The sequence below is a fragment of the Rhodamnia argentea genome, chromosome 2 (genome assembly GCF_020921035.1).
Source record: "Rhodamnia argentea isolate NSW1041297 chromosome 2, ASM2092103v1, whole genome shotgun sequence".
NCBI classification, from domain to species: domain Eukaryota; kingdom Viridiplantae; phylum Streptophyta; class Magnoliopsida; order Myrtales; family Myrtaceae; genus Rhodamnia; species Rhodamnia argentea.
In genome coordinates, this window is record NC_063151.1 from 26,188,934 (window position 1) to 26,212,241 (window position 23,308).

Here is a 23,308-nt window from a genome sequence, read left to right on the forward strand (position 1 = left end):
TCTTCCAGATCCAACGCTGGATAACCACATAGGCAATTGCAATTCGATCTCCAAAGGACATGAAACACTTTCAAAACAATCAGAAAACAAATCACATGCATCCACTGGGATTAGCATGAAACGAAACAATAAAAATGCCCACTTTCCCCCAAAATTACGTTAAACAAGGAGTTCAGTCACTACCCAAGACGCTTTTTCGAAAATAAGCTCACCCATTGAAGCTTCAGTCCACTCTATAGCTTGACTGATCGAAGCCTTCGGTCGGGAACCGTCGGCGGCGGCCGAATGGAGCCCCAAATGGGGGTTGCTCAGGACCCTCGTATTGAGAGCTGAGCACAGAGAACCGAGGACGAGAATGCGACGCGAGAGCTACAAGGAACACAGCGTGTCGACGTCATTCGAAACCCGATGGATTAGTCGGGTAATTTCTGCCATCGGTTGACCTTCATCGAGAGAAGAGGCACCGGTGTAAGGGAGCTCCATTGCAGCTCGTGCCCGCTGTTAACATTGGGGCAGAGAGCTAGGATTTTTCACAAAGGTATTTGCGAAATCGCTATTAGAGTCCAATGGGAAACTACGGATAGCGGTAGCAATTGCTTTTATTTTCTCAAATAAAAATATTAATTTTATTTTAAGCATGAGAACTTTACATAATATATATATATATATATATATGGATGGATCAATGATATATTTATTGAAAAATATTTTAATTTTAAATTTTTTCCATTTTCCTGGTTTTCTTTTTTTTCGGGCCCTCGCCCAAACACTAGACAAGGGCCTGCAAGCCATCGTTTGCCACTTACGAGGCTCTACCTCACCTGTGGCCTGTAAATGTGGCCCGCGCACAACCCTCTTCCGGCATCGCCGGTGACCAACCATCGCCTGAGATCAGTCATTGGAGAAAAGGAAAGAAAAAAAAAATAAAAATAAAGAAAGAAAAGAAATTAAAAGGTAAAGGACAAAATGTACTCGATCAACTGAAAGATTTTTTGTTGGCCGACGAGATCGGGCCTTTATTTAACTTTCTCTACAAATTTCAATCATCTTTGTTATCGATTCATATTCAATTTCGATCATCGCGCATCCATGCCCTACGAAAATAGGAGCCATCAACTCGGATCAATAAAATTTGATGCAAATCCCTTGTTTGTTTCAAATCTATCATCCATAAATGATTAATAATTCGAATCTTTTAAATTCCTCAATGCTTCAAGGCATGTTAAAATCTATTTGCTTTTGATTTAAATTGGCGATCCATCACCATATTAAACTTATAATTACTAATTGAAACGATTGAGTTTATAGCAATCAAACGTAGGATAGAGAACATTTTTGCTAATTTGCCTGGCAATCTGCCATGAACGCTCTTAATCACAAGGGAGTTGTGCTTCCACCGTACATTTGGAAGCAGATGTCGTGCACGCCTGTATACTAACACGCAAAAGAGCCGAAATCTATTAAAATGTTATCTTGGACACAAACTTCGTTGAATATAAGTAAAATTATAAATAAGAGTACGAAATATTATCATTTTTTTAAAATAAAGACTTGAAATAGATCTTATTGTAAATATAAGTTTGAAATGCTCAAATTATTTCAAGAAAAAAAAATATAGCCGAATAACATTTTCACCCTTTACTTTTTTTTTATTTTTCTGTTTTCCTTTTCTTTTTCTTTTTTCTTTTACTTTTTTTTTTCCTCTTCCCTCCCCTCCCCAGCTTGATCTTGATGGGCGCCGTTGCCCACTACCAACCCCACGACGTCGTTCATCGGGACATGATGCCCGACAACATGCTCTTCGACTCCCAGGGGTGGCTGAGGCTCTTGGACTTTGGCTCGCCGGGGTGATTATCGGAGAACCAGTAGCGAAGCTGAGCGGGGTGTGCTGTACCGCGTGGCGCGGAAGATGGTGGCAGGGAGGGACCGCGGGGGTGGTGCTGTAAGTGATGCTGGCAGATTCTCGCCGTTCACTGAGAAGAGCGCGGTGGAGATATTCGAGGCCGTCCTCAAGGGCATATCTAAGGTGTCGCCGGCGAAGAAGGATCTGCTCGGGAAGACGCTCTGTAGGGACGCTTCCGGAGGCTCTCTGTCGATCAAGTCCTGAGTGAGTTCTTTGTGTTTTTCTCTGCCGTTCAGTCAACTTCTTCTTCTTTAGATGGGTTTTAACTCTTTTAAGAGAAGTGAAAACCTATCCAGAAAGTTCCGGTTTTACTTTTGTCCCAATTTTACTGATAAAAAAAAAAAATCAAATTTTAGCATATATTTCAATTATATAAAAAAATTTTCTTTTTCTCATAAAAAAATCCCAAATTTTTATTTCATTTTGACCACCATTAGCCTTTCGTCCATAATCACCGTTAGTTAATCATACGTGGCATTTCTACGTCATTAATGAATTACAACTCAAAAAGCTAACATGAAAAAATCTCTCAACTTTTCTTTTGTTGTTTGCTTCCCTTACACATTGTTAGGAAATATAGACCTACTCAAGATGATGCGTTTCGGATTCTCCCCGACACTCAATAGCCCAAAGAACGACTAGACATGAAAATCTAATTATTTGGACGAACGATATCAAATCTCGTTGTCCTTGAAACTTGCTATTTTAGAATTTCAAAGATTCATTGGTAAATTCAAGGCACGTAGGATCAATTAATAATGATAAAATTAAGAAAAAAGTAAAAGTTGATGAGTTTTTTTATGAGACAAAGGAAAGTTTTTTCTATGATAAGAACATATACTAAACTTGATTTTTTTTTTTTGTATTGAGCCAGTAGAATTGGAATAAAAGTAAAAATTGATAATTTTTTATGAGGCAACAAAGTAGTTTTGAATATTATTAGGACAAATGCTAAAGTTGGAGTTTTTTTTTTGTTTGGGTATTAAGCCTCTAAATTACACCCAAAATAAATAAGTGTTTGTCGCATTATATCTGTATCGAAAAATAGAAATTTTAAGTAGGAAAACAACTCAAATAGATAAATTACTTAAACGAGGGAACTACTAAAATTAGGAAATGATCAGACTCGAGTCATATTTTCAGCAATTGTTCATTATTCGTCCTTCACAGACTCATTGTCTCATTTTGCTTAAAACGACAAATTTACTTGTTTTCGAGTCTCATGGGTGGCAAAGTAATTTCGGTTCAAAGAAATGAAAACAAGGAAGAACCGTCAATCATCAGATCTCAGTTAAAAGAAAAAGCTGAGATTTCTTTTTGTTCAAAGCAACCCACCAAATTAATCAACATCCTCTTCAAATTGCCGATTGCTCTTACAGATAAAACCAGAAAACTCCAAGAAAGCCAAGACCCAGACCGATGGTTGATTCCCCCACGGCCTTTAGTGCTGCTGAGCCTTACCATCGTTATCCTCGTGAACATGACATCAGATCGGACGCAGAGTACGGAGGGAATACAAAAGAGTAAAGTTGAAAAATGGACCATAAAGTGAGGAGGGGGAAATAGATAAAGATAAACACGAAGAGGCAATGCAGAGTTGGGACTCTGTGCCAGCTAAAGTTGCCTTCTTATGACTCGACCACACTTGGAACCGTTCCAGGCAAGCTCTTGGACCAATGCCATAAATACCCAGTTGGTTCAGCAAAGCATGAGGCTCTGAGTGAGAGACCCTCAAAAAAGATTTTTCACCGTTCTCTCGCCGAGGGTTCAGAGAGGAAGGAGAAACTGCAAGAAGAGCTCAGATATCTCGCAAAGATGTTGGAAGGGAAGGCTTTGATTGAGGACACGGATATGCCCGTGAGGATGCAGATCCAAGCCATGGCTTGTGCTTCTCAAGCTCTGGATGTGCATGATGTCTTCGACTACAAATCCATCGCTGCCCACATCAAAAAGGTGCTTCCTTTTCGTTTCCACAGGTTTTGCCATTCGTTCAAGAGCGGTGAAGATGATGAGAAGAGATAGTTTTGGGCAGCTTTTTGTGTTTTCCTGGTTTTTTTTTTTTCCCTTTGTTTAAATCTTATTTTGGATTCTGGGTTTCGTGCGTGTGAAAACATGACAGGAGTTCGATAGCAGATATGGGGGAGGATGGCAGTGTGTGGTGGGCTCGAACTTTGGGTGTTTCTTCACCCATTCAAAAGGGACTTTCATATACTTCACTTTGGAGACCATCAACTTCCTCATCTTCAAAGGGGCTTCTTCTTGAACCCCCGGTATTCTCATGCTGGAGCATCACGAGAGCCTCGAGATGGGGGAGAAAGGTGCCATTGGCACATCACTCTCAAGGTTGTCAAATAGCTTTAAGATTTTCCTTTTCTTTTTGTTAGCTTAGCTTCTTGGGAAGAGAGAGAGAGAGAGGGAGGGAGAGATGGGCTTTAAATGCTTTTTGAACTTCTGGAGGGGCATCTGAGTTGTTGTGCTTTTTGTATGTATCTTTGAGAAATGAAAGGATGTGAAGACCTTTCCTGATGATTTTTTTCTGGGAAATGGTCATTCACCCTTTGTCCAATTGATGATTTGGCTTCAACTGCTGATGAAGTATCAACGATGACGATGATGATGGAATGTCCATGGAGGAGGAGGCCACTGGAGATTGTCTGTGTGGTTTAGATTCTTGCGGCTTTTGGATAACTTATCTGATGTAAGGTCAGCTGCGTTTCAGTTCCACAAAAGTCGGAACAAACTCGGACCGGCCTTGTCAAAATGCACTTTAAGAGTATTTCGTTTCTTTTTGGGTTAGAGGGGAGATAACACTTTTTTTTTTACGAGTCAACCTCGCAAATGCCTTTGAAGTTTTCATGATGTTTTGAAATTTTTTGGGCATTTGAATCGTATGGTTGGTTTGGGGATGATAAACTTATGACAACATTTTATGTGCATTTGGGCACGCCCTTTTAATCTGTTCATTAGCCCATTTAAGCACATTCCCAAACGTCTAGATAGACAGTTTCTACACAAATAAATTGACTATATTTTACGTGTTGTGCAATAAAAAGAAGCATCATATATAATGATTGCGTTTAGTAGTCTGAATTTGAATTCAAATAGGATAATAAATTATTATATTATCCGAATCAAAAATCGGATACATATTGATAAAATGCTAGACGAGACATCCGGCATAGAGAGATGGAACCTCGCAAATGCCTTTGAATTTGCATGTTTTGAAGTTTTTTGGATACTTAACAATTCCTACGCTTAGGGAGGATAAACCCACCTAAAGCAAGATTCACCGTGCATTTGGTACGCCCTTTTAATCTGTTCATTAGCCCATTTAATTACCATTCTCCAAAGTCCACCATGACCGTCTCTCACACCGGTAAATCTTAACTATATTTCACGGTGCCTTTGCCACATCACTTGGAAGATCATAGGGCTAACCACCTGATTCGTGGCTCCGAATTTGAATTCATATAAGATAATAAATTATTATATCCGGTGTTTGGTGACATTAACCGAATCAAAATCCGGGTACATATTGATAAAATGTTTATTCGGTACTTCCGTTGCATAGAGGAGTTTGGAACAAAAAATGTGTTTGATAACGATATAAAATTTTGATACTTAACAATGCCCACGCATGAGGAAAACCCACCTAAAGCAAGACTCACCGTCCTTGGTGTTTCTCACTGGCGGCACCCCACCACCACGCTGGCGGCCGTCCACCATGACCTTCTCTCACTCCGGTGTTCTTGAGTATCTTCGCCGGAGCTTTTGCTCACAGCTCACTTGGAAGGCTAGGTTTAACCACCTGATTCGTGGCTCCCTCTCTTTCTCAGACGGTTTCCAGCTTTTCCCCCATTACTGAATAATATATCGAAATAGGTTTAAGCAGAAATTCTGCTTCGAAAGTTCCCAACCCCTTATTCTCAGCCACCACTGTTCCATGATCTCTCTCTTGATTGACTCTGAACTAGACGCTCACCAAGTGTTTGATGAAACGCTAGACAGAGATTTTACTCGCCTTTAGTCAGAATTTTGCTTAATGGAAAAGGGAATCCCCCTCCATTTCCTTCCCCCCCGCGCAAAAAAACCCAAAAGCAGCTCCACCTTCAAGTCCACACTCACCAAGTGTTCAACAATTTTCTCAAGTTATAGATGATCGTGGGAGGGTTAAGGACACTTGTTGAAGATGGTACGATATTTCTTATGTTGAAAATTTTCAAAGATTTCAAATCATGTCTTAGGTTACACAAAACATATGATGAAATATTTTTACAAATCAAAGAATATTTAGAGAATTTCAAATTTCCTTTTATCCTATCTTATCACAATCCAAATCAGGACGATTAAACGCAGCCAACATATTTTCGGTTCTGGAGCTGCACTTGTCTTCGTTCAGCCATGAATAACTACGAGCAATTGACTTTTTCTCGGCACCAAATCAGCACTATTTTGAGATATAAACGTGAGATCATCTGCTTTGTCATCCTTATCACAAAGATTTATAAAAGACAATTGAAACAGAATGCGAATTGCCATGGTGCCACAATTTTCTTGGACTTGATCCTGTGCATAGAGAGAAAGCATACACCCCAAGCCCGTGCAATCAACCAAAATCATGCTGAAATTCATCATCGGATGGGTGCATTGATATATACTCATAAGCCAAGACCAGACTGGTTTTAATTCTGTCCAATGCACTGGAAAAGGGCAACTTTGACAGTCCATATTATCCTATGGACAAACCATATATGGGCAATCAAAATCTATTTATTGGACGATTTCATGACTCACCCGATTTCAGTTGCACCATGTCCATTGTCAAAGCATTTTTCTGCAAAACAACATGCTACTTTTGCCACTAGCAGTGGACAGAATGAGAAGACTCTTATTTATTACAACATCGAAGCCAACTTACAATTACTCCATGATCATTGGGACATGCTAGTGATTGGTAAGAGCGCAAACAAAACAAGCAAGTCAACAAATCTAATAAAGCACCAATGGAGCCATAGTTTGAACCACCAATCATCCGTGGTTGGAGTTTCTAGTCTGAAAAACACTAAAAACTGGAGATTATAGTATCAAAGTGAGGCAGTTCCTTTAGCCCAACAAGCGTTTCCCCCTCAATTTAACAGGGGGAACAATCAATTATGGAGTGCCAGCTACATATAGAAGGCCTCAATAAATCTCAGTATCCACATACCTTTGACAGCAGTTAAACAACCGGAGTCAAAAGTGGTTTGTTCATGAAATGAGCTTCTAGGTTTCCAATCACCAGGTCAGCCATGGCATTGCGAGTCTCCACCGTGCCACTTCCAACATGAGGCAAGAGAACTACATTCTCAAGCCCAAAAAGCTCTTCGGGCACTTCAGGCTCTTGTTCAAACACATCAAGCCCGGCCCCACCCAGTCGGCCTTCCACCAGTGCTGATACGAGCTCGGGTTCATCAACATGTGGGCCTCGACCAATGTTGATGAGAACACCCTTGGGGCCTAATGCATCGATGACCTCACGGTTGATGATGTGGTGTGTCTCCAGCGTGAGAGGGCATGCAACAATAAGGATATGGCAATTGGAGGCCAATTCAACTACACTAGGATAGTATTTGTATTTGCAATCTGGTTTCATTGTTCTGGAGTAGTAACTGATCGGACAGTCGAACGCTTCGGCTCTCTTGGCTACTGCTGTGCCTATCCTGCCCAATCCAATGATTCCAACTGTTTTTCCAGTGAACTGAAAGAAAACAAATTCATATCTTACTCATGAACCCAGCAAATTATCTTCATTACAAAAAGATCAAGAGATTTTAAACACACATAAGAAAAGGCAAGATATGGAGAAACTTTACAAATTTAGATGACCCCGTAACTCCATTGAATTATCATAAACTTAAACACCCTAAATGATCAATCATTGAATGGAATGATGGAAAACCATTTTACTACTATGTTTGATGGAAAGCAATATTTCCTCAAACCTACTCTATTCACGCAAGTCCACAAGCATACGCATATACATGAATTAGCTGTGCACATAGAGGGACCAGTGGTTAAATGCCCTGAAAAAGCACAGAAAGCACACAACCCTCCACCCCGGCAACCGAACCGGACATGAGGGTCTCCCCTCATCCGGCTTTCTGCAGGGGAATCTCCACTCACTGCTTCCCTTAATATCCTCCCTTTACCTATCAGCTTTCAAAGGAAAAATGTCCATAAATACTTTTTCAATTGACAACTGGCATGATAAGGCCAAGTAATTCTGGTAAATCTCAATGAACCTTGAACATGAGCATGTTGTGCCAGTCTCCAAAAACTCTAACCAATCCTTATACAGCCCAAGGCATCACATTACCCAAGAAATTTCAACCTTGCATCTAACAGAAGAAAATCAGAGAAGGGCCAAGCTATGTAATAAATGGTAAAGAAACAAGCATATTAGAGATAAAAGGCAAATCAACCGGTCTCATCATCAACCAACTCCAGCTAAGAGTATGCGGCTCGTGCATGAAGTAGAAACAGAAGAACCTAAAGCGTCCGCAGAAAGAAAAACAACTTAGGACCCAACAGATAACACCAAACAACAGCCAACCCAAAAGCATCAATATCTCTCAGCACTATGCAGCAAGCATTCCCGTGCAGTCAAAGTGAGAAAAAATGGTATAGCATCACGTGGGCCATATCCACTATTTACGCATGCAAATTTAATTCATAATGCAGCAAACATTCCACCCAGCTTCCAGGAAGACTAATGTGAAGTACCACGAGTGTGCTAGGTTTGTGTTTTCAATCTTCAACTTTTCATCATCGCAATGCATGTATTCTCATCTTTTAGCAAGCCAGATAAACCCAAAAACATGTTTTCTTTCAAAACTTTTGTTTGCCTCGTTTCCTAAAGCAGCAGGGAAAAAATGGAAACTTTCTGCAGCAGAAAACTTGCAAACCCAAAAGCATGGCCCAAGTTCTTATCTTCCATATTTAACACAATCAATTTGGATCGCAATTTGTTTCAAGCCAAAAATTGCCAAACCAAATTCCTTTCTCAGCACTCAATCAGCAACGTTGTTGGTAAACATGCGATTATCAACTACACAAACAAAGGAACACAATAATCCGTCCCTTAAACCTCGCACCATCAGAGCCAACCCAATGAGTTACCACGCACACAAAAACTGGGAAATCTTCAATAAGAAACGGACCTTGGTGGTCAACTTAAAGTCCCCCTTCTTCCACTTGCCACTCCTCACGTACTTATCGCTCGCGCAAATCCTCCTCAACACGGCCAGACACAGCCCGATCGCTAGGTCGGCCACGTCCTCCGTCAACACATCCGGGGTGTTGGTAACCCTAATACCCTTCTCCCGGCACTTCCCCAGGTCGACCTTGTCCAGCCCGACGCTGTAGCTGGCGACGATCTCCAGCTTGGGAAGGGCCTCGATCAGCTCGGCGTCGGCGCCTGCCATGGCGTTGCCAACGACGGCGCGAATGGAGCCGGAGTGCTCCTTGAGGAACTGGGGCTTCTGGGTGACCTGCCAGAACTTGAAGAGGTGGAAGCGCTTCTCGAGCTCCTGCTCGAGGTAGGAGGACATCGGGCAGGCCATGAGGACGCCGATCGAGTCCATGGTTGATGGGGTCCGGCGTGTGGGTCAAAGCAAGTTAGGGTTTTCTGGAGGATTGGGGTGTTTTTAGCTCCTGGGTATATGGTGGATTTGGAGGAAGAAGGCAGCGAAGCGATTACGGCGTTCCTATATGTTTGGGAGGTTGCTCTTCTGTGGCTGCTAATCGGCCCTCGTGGGGGGTGTGGTGGCGATGCGAGCGTGGCATCGCGAGAGATTCTTGAGCAGAAGCATCCGACGCCGTTTCGATATCTGTTTTGGTTTTTGAATTTTCCGGTTTTGTTCCCACCTCGGGTCGGTCCAATTTCTTAGGCGGGCTCATGCGCTCATTAGCAAATATCATAGTACTTTCTGGAGATAATTTGTCAATAATTCCAAACGAACCCCAACAATCAATTTCAAAAAATAGGTCAATAATGGGATCCAAGAGAAATTACATGTCCGGATGTCCAGGGCAATCCGATCCTAATCTCGACCTTTAGCACGAACGACCCGTGAACTTTGACTCGATATATGTTGCCATTCACGAACTTTTAACTTGTTTAATATAATTTATAAATTTTAATTCATTCTGTAATATCATTTCTAAATTTTTAATTTATTTAACGTAATCTTTTAAAATTTTGCTACATGTTTAATCAAATTTTCAGACTATATGAACATATTTAATGTCAAGATTCACGGATCGGCTATGGAATTATCCCTAAGACTTTCTTCAAAGAATAACTTGGCGTGCTCCGTTGACTGTACCGGGGGAGCCACTTGAATTAAAATAGCAGATCGGATCGGACCCGACCGAGCTATTCGCCCGGGCTTGGTTGGTCTCATGAGTCAAAATGGGTGGGCTTGGGCAAGCAATTCCTTCTTAAACTCGGCTGGCCCAAGCCCACCGGGGTTTGCTCGACATATTATTCTTTTAATCGACTAAATTAAGAAAAGATGAATTTTACGTCTGGTCCGGTACTAGGTCCGGTCCGACCTATACCCTAAGTATGATTAGAACTCGAGGTGCAAATTGTAGGTTTATAAAATAAATTATTCAAATTCGACCAAATAAATAAATAAATTATGCAAAAAAAAAAAAAACAATATCTAATTGGAATGAAGATGAGTACATACAATGATACAGATGTATGTGGTGCATCTCCTCCTCCCACATCTCTAATATTTGATTTTCTTCCCTTCCCCTTTTTATAGGCGCCGGTAGTTCATCACCTAGAAGTCAAAACCATCGGTTTTCCATTTCCCCAGTTAGAGAATGTTTGTTTTACGGTTTGTGCTATCACATGTCGGATTTGTCTACCGAGCCGGATCGACTGCAAATCATTTTTGTCCCGAATTGAGTTGCCATTGACATTTCAAATAGCATGAATGGTCAATACGCGAGAAAATTATCAAAAAAAGTCCTAAAATTTTTGTAATTTTGCAAATTCAGCCCGTCCCAGCTAGCTTGGCTGGCCGGCCGACATCGACGTGGCAATTTTTAACAAATATATTTTTTATTACTTATTATTTTTTCTTCTCATTCTTCCTCCAGCCGGTCACCAGATCAATTGTAACGGGTTTATGACTTTTTTGGTAATTTTTCCGTCAATACAAGTTATATTCACCCGAAAGATCAGTAAGTTGAGTCGGATTCGGACAGGGCTACGAAGACAATGTGGTCATAATATTCTATTTGCTTTCTTTAGTGGCTCTCTTCCAAATCTTCTGTAAAGCTTGAAAGAACCTTTTGAAGCATTCGCTGCAATAAGTCATCACCTGATTTTTAGGTGAGTTTATCCTCAACTTAGCAGAGAGAGAGAGAGAGAGAGAGAGAGAGAGGGGCGGTCAGGCTTGCATGTCTTTGCCGGTTTCCTCTCGCGTCCTTAAAAATTGGGATTCCTATCAATAGAATGTCATGAAGAAAACATTCTCGAAATAGAGAAAAAAAAAATTCGAATCAGAATATTCACTAAAATTCAAACACATCTCCTTAAACATTCCAAATCCTCCCAACATGCATCCCACGTTCAAAGTCAATCATTAAAAAAAAAAAAAAAGCCCAAAAAAGAAAAAAAGAAAAATTCAGGCAAATCATTCCCATTTCTTGTCAACTCTGCCCCAGAAATCTAGTGTCTCTCTCATCACACATTGGGTTGGTTTTGGCCTCCTCCCCTGCCTTTATCCCCCTCACGCACAACTCAAGAAGTTGTTCATTCTTGAAAGAGTTTGACAATTTCCATGGTTGTGTTCTTCCTCGAACTCGGAGTTCCCCGGTTGGTTTTGATCCCAAGGTTGAATTTTCACTGATCAAGATGGTCCGGGCCATTGAGCAAGAGCAGGAGATCCATAGGTCTAGGCTGTTCCCCCCTCACAAAGGGACCCGGGATGCCACGGGCCACCATGCCAGGGCGATGAGCGTCGATCACGCGAACGGGGATTGGTCGCTCCATCGGACCAATGATAAGGTTGCCAAGTCGCGATTGTCCCGCGAAGATGGGAAGGACAAGCACCCTTCAGGTGAGTTTTGAGATTAGGACAGTTAGTTTTCCTAGCATTCGATTCGCAGATTGCCATGGTTTGAACTTTATGCCCGGAGTGAAACATTTTCGTTCTTGTTTTTCAGACATGGAACTGATGAAGGAAAGATTTGCCAAGTTGCTTTTGGGAGAGGACATGTCTGGGGGAGGCAAAGGTGTTTCTTCAGCTTTGGCATTATCAAATGCCATCACAAATCTCGCAGGTGAAAAAGCAGAACGAGAATACACAAGCCAATGAATTTTTCTGCGATATTCTCAGTTCTGCAATTTGTTGAGGCTCGAATAGTCTGATGTTGATCTGTTGAATCTGAAACAGCTTCTGCGTTTGGTGAGCAAAAACGTCTGGAGCCAATGTCGCCCGAAACAAAAGCGAGGTGGAAGAAGGAGATCAATTGGCTTTTATCAGTCACCGACCACATTGTCGAATTCGTTCCTTCACAGCAGAAAACGAACGGGATGAATATGGAGGTAACGATCACAATCTCTCTGACCCTCTCTTTCCATTTTGCCTCTGTCTCTAAACATATTGACGCGACGATATCCTTCTTTATTCGGTTTGATTAGATAATGGTGACGAAGCAGCGCACGGATCTGCACATGGACATCCCCGCGTTGCGCAAACTGGACGCCATGCTCATTGTAAGTGGAAACGCTTTTAAGGTTTCATTTTCGTCGATTGTTCTATCTCTTACGTTGCCGGTGATCCCTTCCTTCGACGGTAAAAATGGCTTGTGTCTGGTGCAGGATTGTCTAGACAACTTCCAAGACCAAAATGAGTTCTATTACGTCTCGAAAGATGTGGACCAATCCGAGAAAAAGGCGATGGATGACAAATGGTGGCTTCCTACGGTCAAAGTTCCTCCAGAGGGCCTCTCCGAAGAGTCCCGGAAATGGTTACAGTTTCAAAAAGATTCCGTGAATCAGGTGCTCAAAGCGGCCATGGCTATAAACGCACAGGTTCTGTCCGAAATGGAAATTCCTGACAGCTACATCGAATCCCTACCTAAGGTAACTGATGCAGAGATACGTTGCTAGAGAAGCCCAACAAGAACTTAAGAAAGTACGACCTGGTATCGGTTTACTAATCCTCCTTTCGCTTTTGATCTACAGAATGGAAGGGTGAGCCTAGGAGATTCAATCTATAAGAGCATTACGGTGGAATTCTTCGACCCCGAGCAGCTCCTGTTGGCAATGGATTTAACGTCTGAGCACAAGATTCTAGACCTTAAAAACAGGATCGAGGCTTCGATCGTTATATGGAAGAGGAAGATGACCCACAAGGACGGGAAATCATCTTGGGGTTCAGCCGTGAGCTTGGAGAAGAGAGAGCTCTTCGAGGAAAGAGCCGAGACCATCTTACTCCTCCTCAAGCAACGGTTCCCGGGACTTCCCCAGTCGGCGCTTGACATCAGCAAAATCCAATATAACAGGGTAAAGATTCTGCTGCTTGTTTACTCCGAGATGTTTATTCTTTCAAATTATCGCAACATCCAGTTATATTGATGACCTGATAGAGGTGGTTTCTACAGGATGTAGGTCAAGCTATTTTAGAGAGCTATTCAAGGGTACTTGAAAGCTTGGCCTTCACAGTCATGTCGAGGGTTGAAGATGTCCTACACGCCGACTATGCTGCACAAAATCCATCACAAGCAACGGCCAAGAAGAACGGGTTCAGGCATTCCTCCCCGGTCATGGCGCCGGAGAATTTCTCCTCACCACTAGAAGATATGGAGAAGCTTGCTTCTCCGGGTACGCCGTGTTCGATGACTCTATCAGATTTCATGGGGTGGAGTTTGGACAAGGAGACCCGATTTGAAGAAGGACCTAGGAGGCGATGAGTTGCTAAAAGACGGCGACGGAAAGCACATGAATAAATCCTCTAATGCAGGGACGCCCAAGAAGTTTTCTTACATAGAAAAGCTCGAGCGCGCCGGGGGTCTAAGAAGCCCGACTGCACGACATTAGTGACAATAGTAGGAAGAGAGAAAGGTTAGGGAAAACCACAGAGAAGGCAGAGAAACGTCGGAGAGTACATAGAACCGGCAATCTGTCTGTGCCCAGACCCTGAACGGGTTTGAGAGTAGCTATTAGTTATTTTCTTCGTCATGTAAATAGAGGAAAGCATATTACATGCTTGACTTTATGAGCAAAGCAGCTTTGTAACTTTGTGGCCTGCCTACTCAATGAAACCTTTCGTTTAGCCTAGGGAAGTTTTTCCTCCGAACGACCAGATCTCTTAATCATCGCCTTCTACACTCTCAGAACGTGATCGTTCATGATTTCTCTCCCATCACAAGAAGAGGCGATGATAAACTTTTCCCAAGTTGATCGGCAAATGCTGCCTCTTTAATTTTAAGGGTGTGTGGGAGTACCGTGATCCGCCCATATAGAGTACCACAACCCTTTACCACATTGGATAACTGCCTAAGGCAGATATTGGTTTCGAACGTGATAAAGTCACATTTTTTAAGAGATGTATCTCCCTCTTTTATTGTCAGTTTTCTCTTACGTTCTTAACGTACAGAACACGGAGAAGAGAAACCAAAGAAAAACGATAGTGAACTCTCTCGATCGTTAAACGAACGAAGAACTATCTCGAGGCTGCATTGGGGCATTTAATCTGTAGTAATTACATTATGTCCCTTGTGTGATGTACTTGTTTACGATCAGTAATTCAAGTTCAATCTTGGGCATGTTAATTATCCTGTAATCCGCGAGTATGTTTATGGGAATGCAGTTTCCTTCGATTCAGCTAAAGACGGAAACTATATCGAGGCAATCAAACACTTGTAATGTTGCAGAACTACAAACAGGAAGTTAAAAACATCGGTTGGTCAAGGCATGGAGAGAAGGGAAACCTTGTCATGCTCAAACAGACAACGGCATTACATGTTACACAGCAATGAGACCATAATCACATAGGGCGCCCTACGACTTTCAGAAGTGTACAGAGGATACATACACTGAAGAGGCCGAGAGATCAAAATCAGATCTTGCCGCGCGGCCCCATCTTTGGTGGGAGTTGCGGGCCCTTCTTGATTGGCAAGATGTCGCCCGAAGCCGTGGCGCTGAAGTAAGCAAGGGTAGAACCACCTCCCAGGATCAAGAACTTAAGCAGCAGACCTCTCTTGGTAAATGGAGCCACGAAGGTCTCAAAGAATTTGCTCTGCAGCATCGGGGAAACATGACTAAGTTCTCAACTTTTCATGAACTAGACTCTGTTCTGCAATTTTTTTTTTTTATTCACACGAGGGAGATGCATTGTCACCGGATGATCATCAGTTCATCACCAAGTCTACTTCTCAAGGATCATCATCATTCACATGTTGCCAGTAGTACGCACACATCATTTCGAAATTTCCCCAAGAGGAAACACGAAAGAGAATGAAGAGAAATCAATCGCATCAGAGCGAGCAGAGACTCGAACCTGAAGAGAGTTGTAAGGGGAAGGAGCATCGGATCCATACAAGTCCCACTGACCAGTGGTGTTGCCCAAATCTTCCAAGTCAAAGTAAACGCTCTTGTCTCCATACTTGGCCACCACTCCACCGCTCCTTCACCGAGGGGAAAAAAAAGGTATGAATTTGACGAGGAATGTGCTAAAAAATCAGCTCAAGAGATTGACGACTATGGACTTTTTGAGTAGTTCTATTACTTGATGCTTCTGGGTCTGAAGCTCTGGCGCGCAGGCTTCACGTGGAGCTTTGTTCCGGCGAGGGAGCTTCCGCCGAGACCCTTCACCGCGACCGGTTGAACAGCAGCTAAGGTTGCGAGCGACGACGCCATCTCTGTGCTCTTGAGGTTGCAAGCAAGAACTTTTTCTCGTAGCTGGATCTTTATCAGCTGCTGGAGCCTCGGCTTGCCACGTGGCGGGATCAATTCGTCGGAGAGCGATCCGAGGTCACCTTTGTGTGGTGCGGGGACGATCGGAGTTGGATAAGCCTATCCAATTGCGCGATTCTTCTGTGATCCCAAAACCCGGCCCGCCCATTGATTGGATCCAAGATCCGGTCGAACCTTAGACCCCTTCTATGGGCCTTATGGTCCAGGCCCATATCTCTTTAATGGGCCTTTATTGGATCGGGTCCTTTCGGATCCCGTTTGGACAAAATTTAAACAAGAAAACAAAAGATATTCGATGGGCTCCTCTCTCTTATCATCTTCTTCATCCAGTCTCACTCTTCACACCGACAGGCGACAACCATGTCTCTCACCTCCTCTCTCCTCCACCCTCTCCACTCCCTCAAACTCTCTACCACCGCCGCCGCCTCCGCCACCACCTTCCTCCATGGGACCACCCCGCTCTCTCTCCTCGCAAAGCCCACCTCCGTCTCTCCCCCTGCCTCTCGCTCCCCCGTCACTTCCCTTCCCCCCATCCGGGCCATGCGCTCCCTGCAGGGCCGCGTTGTCTGCTCCACCAACGACAAGACCGTCGCCGTCGAGGTCACGCGCCTCGCCCCGCATCCCAAGTACAAGCGCCGCGTGAGGAAGAAGAAGAAGTACCAGGCCCACGACCCCGACAACCGGTTCAAGGTCGGCGACTTCGTCCAGCTCGAGAAGAGCCGCCCCATCAGCAAGACCAAGACTTTCCTCGCCGTCCCGATCGCCGCCAGGAACGCGAGGGCGAGCAAGAGCAAGAGCGGTGGTGATGGGGAGGGCGAGCTTGGCCTACCGTTGGAGTCGCAGGGTCAGCAACAGGCTTGAAATTTGAGGTTCATTGTTGGAAGTTCTTGCTTCTTAAGTATGAATTCTTTCTTGCCTTTTCCTTTTTTTTTTTTCGAATTCCTGTTATCTGCAAGTGTGTTAAATTGTATTTCGACGAACTTTATGACTGGGTACAGTGGATTTTGGAAGTCTGTCGTCGCTGAACTGTGAATGAGTTGCGTAACAACTGAGCTAGACGCTATTTGGATAAGGATTAAAATAAGATTCGGCATCGACCACTTTTGTATCTTCTTTCCATGGACGAAGTGGTGTTCTTCCAGGGGTTAGTGCCTGTTCGATCCACCAGGTGGCTTGAACTTCCAATGGTTTGATACGTTTAGCTCCTTGAGGCAAAAAAGTGACCCTAGTGTTTGATGAAATGCCAATGAGACAGTGTTTGTCACCTGAATAGGATCAATCTTTTGATTTGGCTGTTTGTTTATATGGGTGCTGTGTAAGCAAATAAAATAAAAATAAATTGTGCTTCTGTTTATGTTAGTTAATCCGACCTAAGAATGGGAGATTCGTACTAAAACTCTGCGATCGCTATCTCTATATAAGAATTATTAGAATTATTTGCATTGTTGTTCCATAATGATAGTGGAGTCACCGGCATAGTGTTGGCAGGGATTGCAACTCGCAAGTATGATATACCTTGGGAGTTATTATCGGGTACTCCTTTAATTTAATGTGCTAATGCCTTGTTTTACTTTATCAGAATGTGTGTTAGTACATAGAACAGCACTAAATTGCATTGTATATTCTGACACTTTCGAAGCCTATGATGTCTTAGGATTACATATGGTAATACAATTCTCTGTCATTGTAAAGCCGTAAGTAGCTGTTGATGATGCAGGGTTTGGATTAAGTAGCTTATCCTGCATAATGTCCCTCAAGAAACCCTGAAAGAAAGGATGACAAATTCCTGAACCATACAATATCAACAGCAGTTATATACAGGAAGAATAAATATAATGTTGTTCTGTCGATTTAACAGATCATAAATAACAAAACTTCCTCTTTCTCCCTTGCCCATCAGTCACCATTTTCTGCATAAAAAGTTGCTTAAAGCCAAGCCAAGCCTCCAATCCAACCAAAAAAACAAATGGAAAGCCATTGCTTTTGAAACTGCTAATTTTTCTCCACCCTATTAGTTGTACAGTGAACTATCCCTATCTACTTAGATAAAGCTTCAGTTATCAGCCATCCTCACATTGCAAGCTCGTTCTAATATTCCGCAATGTACAGGATATGAGAGTGTTGACGGACTCCACAGATTCCATAGTTAACTTGGCCGTGGGAGAGGTATTTGTTAGGATTTGAAAAGCTATCGTGAGCAGCGATCCTCCTTCCGAGCTCTTCTCCTCGTGCCTAGAGCTGATGACTAGAGGCCTCGACTCGAGCCCATCGGGCAGGATCGAGAAACCGGATGGCAGTGCGGCAATGTTGCTAGAGTCACAGCCGGTCATCACCGCCTGCATTCCCGTGATGTCCACCGCAGCATAGACCACCATAGATTCATAAGCATTTGTACAGCTATCCTGGAGTACCCACATGCTGTTGTCTTTGGATTTCATAGTCTGCAATTGCGGAGCAGATAATTCAGAGAATTAGAAACTAGCTGATCAACTCTTGATTCGGAAAAGAGTCCAACTGACTAAAGAAACTTACTTGGATGGTAACTGCATTGCCGCGATCTTGCCCTTTCGATAAATTAGCAATGGACTGCACCGGGCTTCCACTCGACATGATATCCCACTGAAGTTCACACAACAAAAGTTTTAGTCAATTCATGCCTGGCATTTCATGCAGAGTTAGATTAGATTTGTTAAGGTTCTTGTGGTTAAACCTCGCTGCGGCGAGCTTCATCTCTGAGGAAGTCGAACAGTGCGTGGGGCGAGACTGGCAATAGCACGGAGGAAACTGCGCATAGGATCACCCCTAGAGGCTCTCCAGGATCATTCAGATTCTTCCTCGAAGCCACCCTAATGTCCTCTCCTGTCTTACCTGGGACCTTGGTCCAGCTGTGATAGCTCGATGCTCCGATAGCGTGACAAAAGCTCTGTGTCATCCTCTGGGCCAGCCTCAAGATGCTTTTCCTGCCTGCAAGTGTGGCAACACCTGCACGAAAGTCTTTGATTAACCAACTTCCCTGCTTGGAATCGGAAGCATCGTTAGGAACGCGAGTGCATTAATGCTCACCATTCGAATCTTTGGTGGGAACATTAGTCGCCATAAAGAAAACAAGCCGCTCGCACTGGAGTTGCAGTGTCGTCATCCAGTGCCTCGCCCCAAAGGCTAGGCCGCTGTTAACGATGGTACGGTACATGGGGTGAACGGTCGTCTTCAGGCACTCCAAGTGCTCTACCCAAATTACCTGAAAATTTAATAGGTTCGTGCGAGATCGTTCATATCTAATCGGGGAAAGCACCAAAGTTTCGTCTTCCAGCATCCGACGCTCAGACTATTGCCGCATATTGCACGATAAAGCAGACAATAAATGCTTGATCTTTCTGTGTCTTACCTTACAATGGCCGTTGGATTTATCCTCGATGATGCAACCGGAGGGGCGTTTCCTGCATTTCACGAGAGAGGCGTCGATGTTGTCTTCGACTTTGTCAATGGAAACATCGACCAAAGCCCACTGCTCCGCGCTGAGTTGCTTGCAGTATCTGACGAAGTACACCTCCCTCGTGGGCACCATGGGTGTGAGCATTTGAAGCTCTGCAAACATCTGCAAAACTTCTCGCTGTAAGAAACCAGGATCTCATCTCATCCCACCCATCACCTTCTTCTTTCGGGAAAAATTCCTGACCACAAGTCCACTACCTACAAACAATTTTCTTGCATCCACTACCACTAGGCTTTTGCCAAAGTCTTCAGGAGAAATTTTCTCCAAAAAGGGCTTCATTTTCTAGTCCAATTACAGAAATTTTGTTCTTCGAACTTCGGAGATTTTCAAAGTTGACTTTTGACCTTCAGTTGAGCTTTTGGTTGCAACAGGAAAAAGTTCCATACGGGCAATATTTACACTGGTAGCTGTCATTTATGCGACGGACCACATGAAGAAAAAGGACAGAAGGGATATTTCCGAGGGAGTGGCGTGGTAAATGCATGGTTTGATGGTGAAGTAACGTTCTTGAAATCTCCATTGAAGAGAAATAATTGGGCCCAACTGAGCTCAAAATCAGAAGGGGGAACAAAGAATGATTCTCTGTGTTGTCTACACGACTCACCAATTGTACGGCGCCGTTTCGGTTGGCACCTTCACCGCTGCAAATGACATCCACAGTCGCTGCCTTTGAGATCATGCAAGGAAACATCTCCTTCCATTGATTCTGTACAAAATAAATGGATGACTTTTAGTGCTAAATTGATGCGTTACTCAATTTTCAGTTTTCAGTCATTCAAAACTAGGGAATCGTTTAGTCGGCTTACCACGTCCATGAAGCTTTGCACAAGGCGGGGAAGGTCGACGAACACAACCCCGGTCTCTCTCGAGGCTTCGATGGATCTCTTGGGCCTGCCCTCACTCGGGGCTTCGACCTTGAACTCCTTCACATACTCGTCGTAATTGAGTATCTCGCGACCGGTCTCAACGCTCCTAATCCAAAGCGGATCTCCAGCAGTAGCCATCTTCTTAAGCTCTTCCATCGCTTGGTTCACCAACTCCAGGATCCTCGACTTCTCAAGCCCAAAGATTCCGGTGTAAAAATCCAAGGAGCTCCTGTTCTCTTGGTCGCTCCCCGCCGAGCACGAAGGCGACGCGGTCCCTGGAGTGTACTTTCCTAGAGCCACTCGGAGCTTCTCGACCTATAAATGCGAGAACATACGGAAGATGGGCGCAATGGGTTAAAGGAGCTGCGCAAACTTCATTGATCCATAGAGAATTCGATGACCAGAAGGCGGAAAATTTCCGAACCTCGGCTTTTAGTCGAGCATTCTCGATTCGGAGTTGTTGCTCCTGAGTTGTCAAGGCGGTGTCTCTGCTTGTGGTGGCTGAGCCACAATTGGGGCAGCAAGACTTCTGGATGGTCTCTCTCATGGCTTTGTTCTCTTCTCTGAGCTTCTCCATTTCAGCTTTCAGCAGAGAATTCTCATGGCGCTCTTGAATTGCCTGCAAATTTTTTATGCCATTTCAAAAGTTTCCATCACAAGAGAGAAAAACTACAAAAAATGCAAGCTTTCTTCTGATCTTATAAGGACCACTTCAACATTGAACACTAAAACAACCTCGAGAACAATGACAATTGACAAAAGTTTCGGAAAACCCGAAATTCCCCAACTGACCGAAATCATTCGAACTGGGGCATTCTGCCTGACATCGAGAATCGATCGAGAAGGACCTAATCGAAAGAGAAAATCACGACCAGTACGAACCTTGAGCTGCGTTCTGCGATTCTGGAACCAGAACTTGACTTGCCTAGGAGCGAGTCCTAGTTGTTTGCTCAGTTGTTGCCTTTGCTTTTCATCTGGATGTGGCGACTCCTTGAACAACCTGATAAACAAAAAATTCCCCCGTCAAATTGCTTGCTAACTAATGCAAGATGGATTCAAGCTAATACAAATCTTTGTGGCAATCATACTCAGAAGCAATAAAGGAACAAAAATGGTCAGTGCATGCTGCATGGCCACAGACCTTCCCAATTCAAACAAAGAACCAAAAGCAGGTCAAGAAGTGTTCTTTTGTAGTTTCTTTAGTTCCAGAAAACCATGCATGCACGTCACTACCTCTTTTTTTTTTTTTTTTTTTTTTCATAAGAAGCTTTTCATGTATAAATACGTATACATGTATGGTAAAGTACCGTCCTTCTGTATCGCCAAAGCATTTTACACACTAATCAATGAGTCTGGACCGTGTCATTTCCCAGTCTAATATAGTCTCGAGACAACAAAAACTTGAGCATCATTGTACGGCCAACTACATAATTTATTGCCTAGAACATGCGGAAATGTTTTTTTATTATCAATTTGAGATGAAGGCGTTCATCAATTGTTGTGCTCTGAATTGATCTTGTGGTCCTAGTGTTCTTTTCAGTGTATATACCACACGTATTAGGATGGAGTATAGGAAAACCGTTGGTTATGTGCACATACGCTTCCATCTCGCGGATTTGCTCGGCGGTGTGGCGGTGGTACTTCTTCCGCTTCTTCTTCTTGCTCTTGTCGCCGTCGCCGCCGCCGTCCTCATCGTTGTCCCCATCTGGATCGAACTCATCCTCCGATCTCGACCTGGCGGGGCCCGAGTTCTCGCTGCTAATCTCGACGGTGTCTTCCCTCCTCCCCCCTGCTCCTGCTCCTCCTCCTCCGCTCCCCTCGTCCCCCTCCTCCACATCCATGCTGGCCGAAGCCGAAGCTGCCGCTGCCCCCGCATCCCTGAAAATCCCGGCCTGAATCCGACAGAAACAAGCAGGAATCACAACTCATACAATCGAACAGCAAAAGAAGAAGAAGAAGAAGAAGAAGCAAGAGGCGTGGCAGGTGGAAGGCGAATGGGCTTACGAGGCTGAGAGAGAGAGCGGGAGAGGCAAAGAAGTCTTTGGTGCGAGAGGTGGGAGGGTTGTTGTTCGACATGTCGACGACTCCCATGGCAGTTTTGAAGGGAGGAAGGGGATGAGGTGGGGGGTTGGGGGGTGGTTCTTGTTTTATGGAGGAGGTAACATGTTAAACACCAATGGTGGTGGCGATGAACATTCGCTGGTGCTTGAGAGAGAGAGAGAGAGAGAGAGAAGGGTGGGGTCTGACAGATTTAAGGATATAAAACAAAACGAAGTGGAGGGGCTTTCTTCTTTACTTTGCTCTGCTCATGTTAGAGAGAGAGAGAGAGAAAGAGAGAGAGAGAGAGAGAGGGCTGTTAGGAGTTGACTGTTAGATATTAGGGAACAGCTGAGAGAGAAAGAAGAGAGAGAGAGAGAGGGAGGAAGGAGACGAGGGAAGAGGACATGCAACTAACTTTAAGCGGTTGAATCTACAACTACAACGGTATTTTCTGTTCCGATTTCACCCCCCCTCCCTTATTTCCGTGGCTTCGAGGCTCCTAAGCTCCTCGGCTTCAGCTGGCGGCTCGGTTTTGCTCTCTCTGTGCCTAGCTAAGTTAGGGTTTGGTTGGGAATGAAAAATAATGGGGTATTCATTCCTGGCCGAATGTGTGCGGGGCCTAGGACCATATTCTTAGGTGCACCGAGTTCATGTCCATGGTCGCATTGCACATGGCGGCCGCTGCCCAAGAAATGAGGTCGTGAGGCCGCTCACACTAGATAGACTGTAATCCGATTGATTCATTGGAATTCTTTAATTTTGTGACGTGTGAGCATTTACTTTTGGCATCGAGTCCAAAGGATTTCGTGATGCCGTAGGTTGTGCTTGTGGCCTTATTTCCAATTGTCACCTCTTGCGTATGTAGAGAGGAAGGTTGATCCACACGGTTCGTAGATAGGTCACCCGGCCAATGTTGGTCGAAAATCACTGATATGAACGCCAATGCTGATTGGACATTTAAAATGACATTTTAATAATTTTTTGAATTTTTTTATAATTTTTTTCTTTTCTATTTTTTTTTTGCC

The 23,308-nt window shown here is 43.8% G+C and overlaps 7 protein-coding genes across 7 annotated transcripts in view; 3 read left to right on the forward strand and 4 right to left on the reverse strand.

The window, feature by feature from the left end:
• Positions 1–556, reverse strand: part of LOC115737332 (folate synthesis bifunctional protein, mitochondrial-like) — a 3,248-nt gene extending 2,692 nt beyond the window's left edge. Inside the window, exon 1 of the mRNA XM_030669401.2 lies at positions 213–556. Coding sequence (XP_030525261.1) covers positions 213–216 — 4 coding nt within the window. The 5' untranslated portion in view covers positions 217–556. The remainder of the gene's footprint in view (positions 1–212) is intronic.
• Positions 557–3,458: 2,902 nt separating this feature from the next.
• LOC115737334 (dynein light chain LC6, flagellar outer arm-like) lies at positions 3,459–4,551 on the forward strand. The gene is made up of 2 exons (XM_030669405.2): positions 3,459–3,856; positions 4,023–4,551. Exons 1-2 carry the CDS (start codon positions 3,719–3,721, stop codon positions 4,164–4,166), a joined length of 282 nt encoding a protein of 93 aa, XP_030525265.2. The 5' UTR covers positions 3,459–3,718; the 3' UTR covers positions 4,167–4,551.
• A 2,220-nt stretch (positions 4,552–6,771) lies between these two features.
• LOC115737464 (glyoxylate/hydroxypyruvate reductase A HPR2-like) lies at positions 6,772–9,703 on the reverse strand. Its single transcript, XM_048273758.1, has 3 exons — positions 9,616–9,703; positions 9,103–9,583; positions 6,772–7,640 (listed from the first exon to the last, which is right to left on the reverse strand). Exons 2-3 carry the CDS (start codon positions 9,523–9,525, stop codon positions 7,122–7,124), a joined length of 942 nt encoding a protein of 313 aa, XP_048129715.1. The 5' UTR covers positions 9,526–9,583; positions 9,616–9,703; the 3' UTR covers positions 6,772–7,121.
• Positions 9,704–11,485: 1,782 nt separating this feature from the next.
• Positions 11,486–14,311, forward strand: LOC115737459 (rop guanine nucleotide exchange factor 12). The gene is given in 8 exon segments (XM_030669576.2): positions 11,486–12,021; positions 12,128–12,244; positions 12,358–12,509; positions 12,606–12,680; positions 12,786–13,049; positions 13,152–13,472; positions 13,571–13,845; positions 13,847–14,311. Coding segments are annotated over 8 exon segments (1,569 nt in total). The 5' UTR covers positions 11,486–11,816; the 3' UTR covers positions 14,007–14,311.
• A 574-nt stretch (positions 14,312–14,885) lies between these two features.
• Positions 14,886–15,877, reverse strand: LOC115737317 (photosystem I reaction center subunit VI, chloroplastic-like). The gene is made up of 3 exons (XM_030669376.2): positions 15,697–15,877; positions 15,469–15,595; positions 14,886–15,207 (listed from the first exon to the last, which is right to left on the reverse strand). Exons 1-3 carry the CDS (start codon positions 15,825–15,827, stop codon positions 15,028–15,030), a joined length of 438 nt encoding a protein of 145 aa, XP_030525236.1. The 5' UTR covers positions 15,828–15,877; the 3' UTR covers positions 14,886–15,027.
• A 294-nt stretch (positions 15,878–16,171) lies between these two features.
• On the forward strand, positions 16,172–16,984 carry LOC115737316 (30S ribosomal protein S17, chloroplastic). Its single transcript, XM_030669374.2, has one exon. It carries the CDS (start codon positions 16,245–16,247, stop codon positions 16,743–16,745), a length of 501 nt encoding a protein of 166 aa, XP_030525234.1. The 5' UTR covers positions 16,172–16,244; the 3' UTR covers positions 16,746–16,984.
• Positions 16,985–17,671: 687 nt separating this feature from the next.
• On the reverse strand, positions 17,672–22,480 carry LOC115737315 (homeobox-leucine zipper protein GLABRA 2). The gene is made up of 11 exons (XM_030669373.2): positions 22,248–22,480; positions 21,843–22,135; positions 21,126–21,243; positions 20,668–20,862; positions 20,184–20,558; positions 19,982–20,083; positions 19,270–19,479; positions 18,948–19,122; positions 18,595–18,866; positions 18,417–18,503; positions 17,672–18,325 (listed from the first exon to the last, which is right to left on the reverse strand). The coding sequence occupies exons 1-11, from the start codon at positions 22,332–22,334 to the stop codon at positions 17,945–17,947; spliced, it is 2,295 nt and encodes a 764-aa protein (XP_030525233.1). The 5' UTR covers positions 22,335–22,480; the 3' UTR covers positions 17,672–17,944.
• Between the last annotated feature and the right edge of the window lie 828 nt (positions 22,481–23,308).

Coding starts and splice junctions, on each gene's coding strand:
- LOC115737334 (XM_030669405.2), top strand. CDS start 3,719: ATGTTGGAAGGGAAGGCTTTGATTGAGGACACGGATATGCCCGTGAGG. Junction 3,857..4,022: donor TCGCTGCCCACATCAAAAAG/GTGCTTCCTTTT, acceptor AAAACATGACAG/GAGTTCGATAGCAGATATGG.
- LOC115737464 (XM_048273758.1), bottom strand. CDS start 9,525: ATGGACTCGATCGGCGTCCTCATGGCCTGCCCGATGTCCTCCTACCTC. Junction 7,641..9,102: donor ACTTTAAGTTGACCACCAAG/GTCCGTTTCTTA, acceptor GTTTTCTTTCAG/TTCACTGGAAAAACAGTTGG.
- LOC115737315 (XM_030669373.2), bottom strand. CDS start 22,334: ATGGGAGTCGTCGACATGTCGAACAACAACCCTCCCACCTCTCGCACC. Junction 22,136..22,247: donor CCGCTCTCTCTCTCAGCCTC/GTAAGCCCATTC, acceptor TGTCGGATTCAG/GCCGGGATTTTCAGGGATGC. Junction 18,867..18,947: donor TCCCACCAAAGATTCGAATG/GTGAGCATTAAT, acceptor ACTTTCGTGCAG/GTGTTGCCACACTTGCAGGC.
- LOC115737317 (XM_030669376.2), bottom strand. CDS start 15,827: ATGGCGTCGTCGCTCGCAACCTTAGCTGCTGTTCAACCGGTCGCGGTG. Junction 15,596..15,696: donor TTCAGACCCAGAAGCATCAA/GTAATAGAACTA, acceptor CCCTCGGTGAAG/GAGCGGTGGAGTGGTGGCCA. Junction 15,208..15,468: donor CCCCTTACAACTCTCTTCAG/GTTCGAGTCTCT, acceptor CCGATGCTGCAG/AGCAAATTCTTTGAGACCTT.
- LOC115737316 (XM_030669374.2), top strand. CDS start 16,245: ATGTCTCTCACCTCCTCTCTCCTCCACCCTCTCCACTCCCTCAAACTC.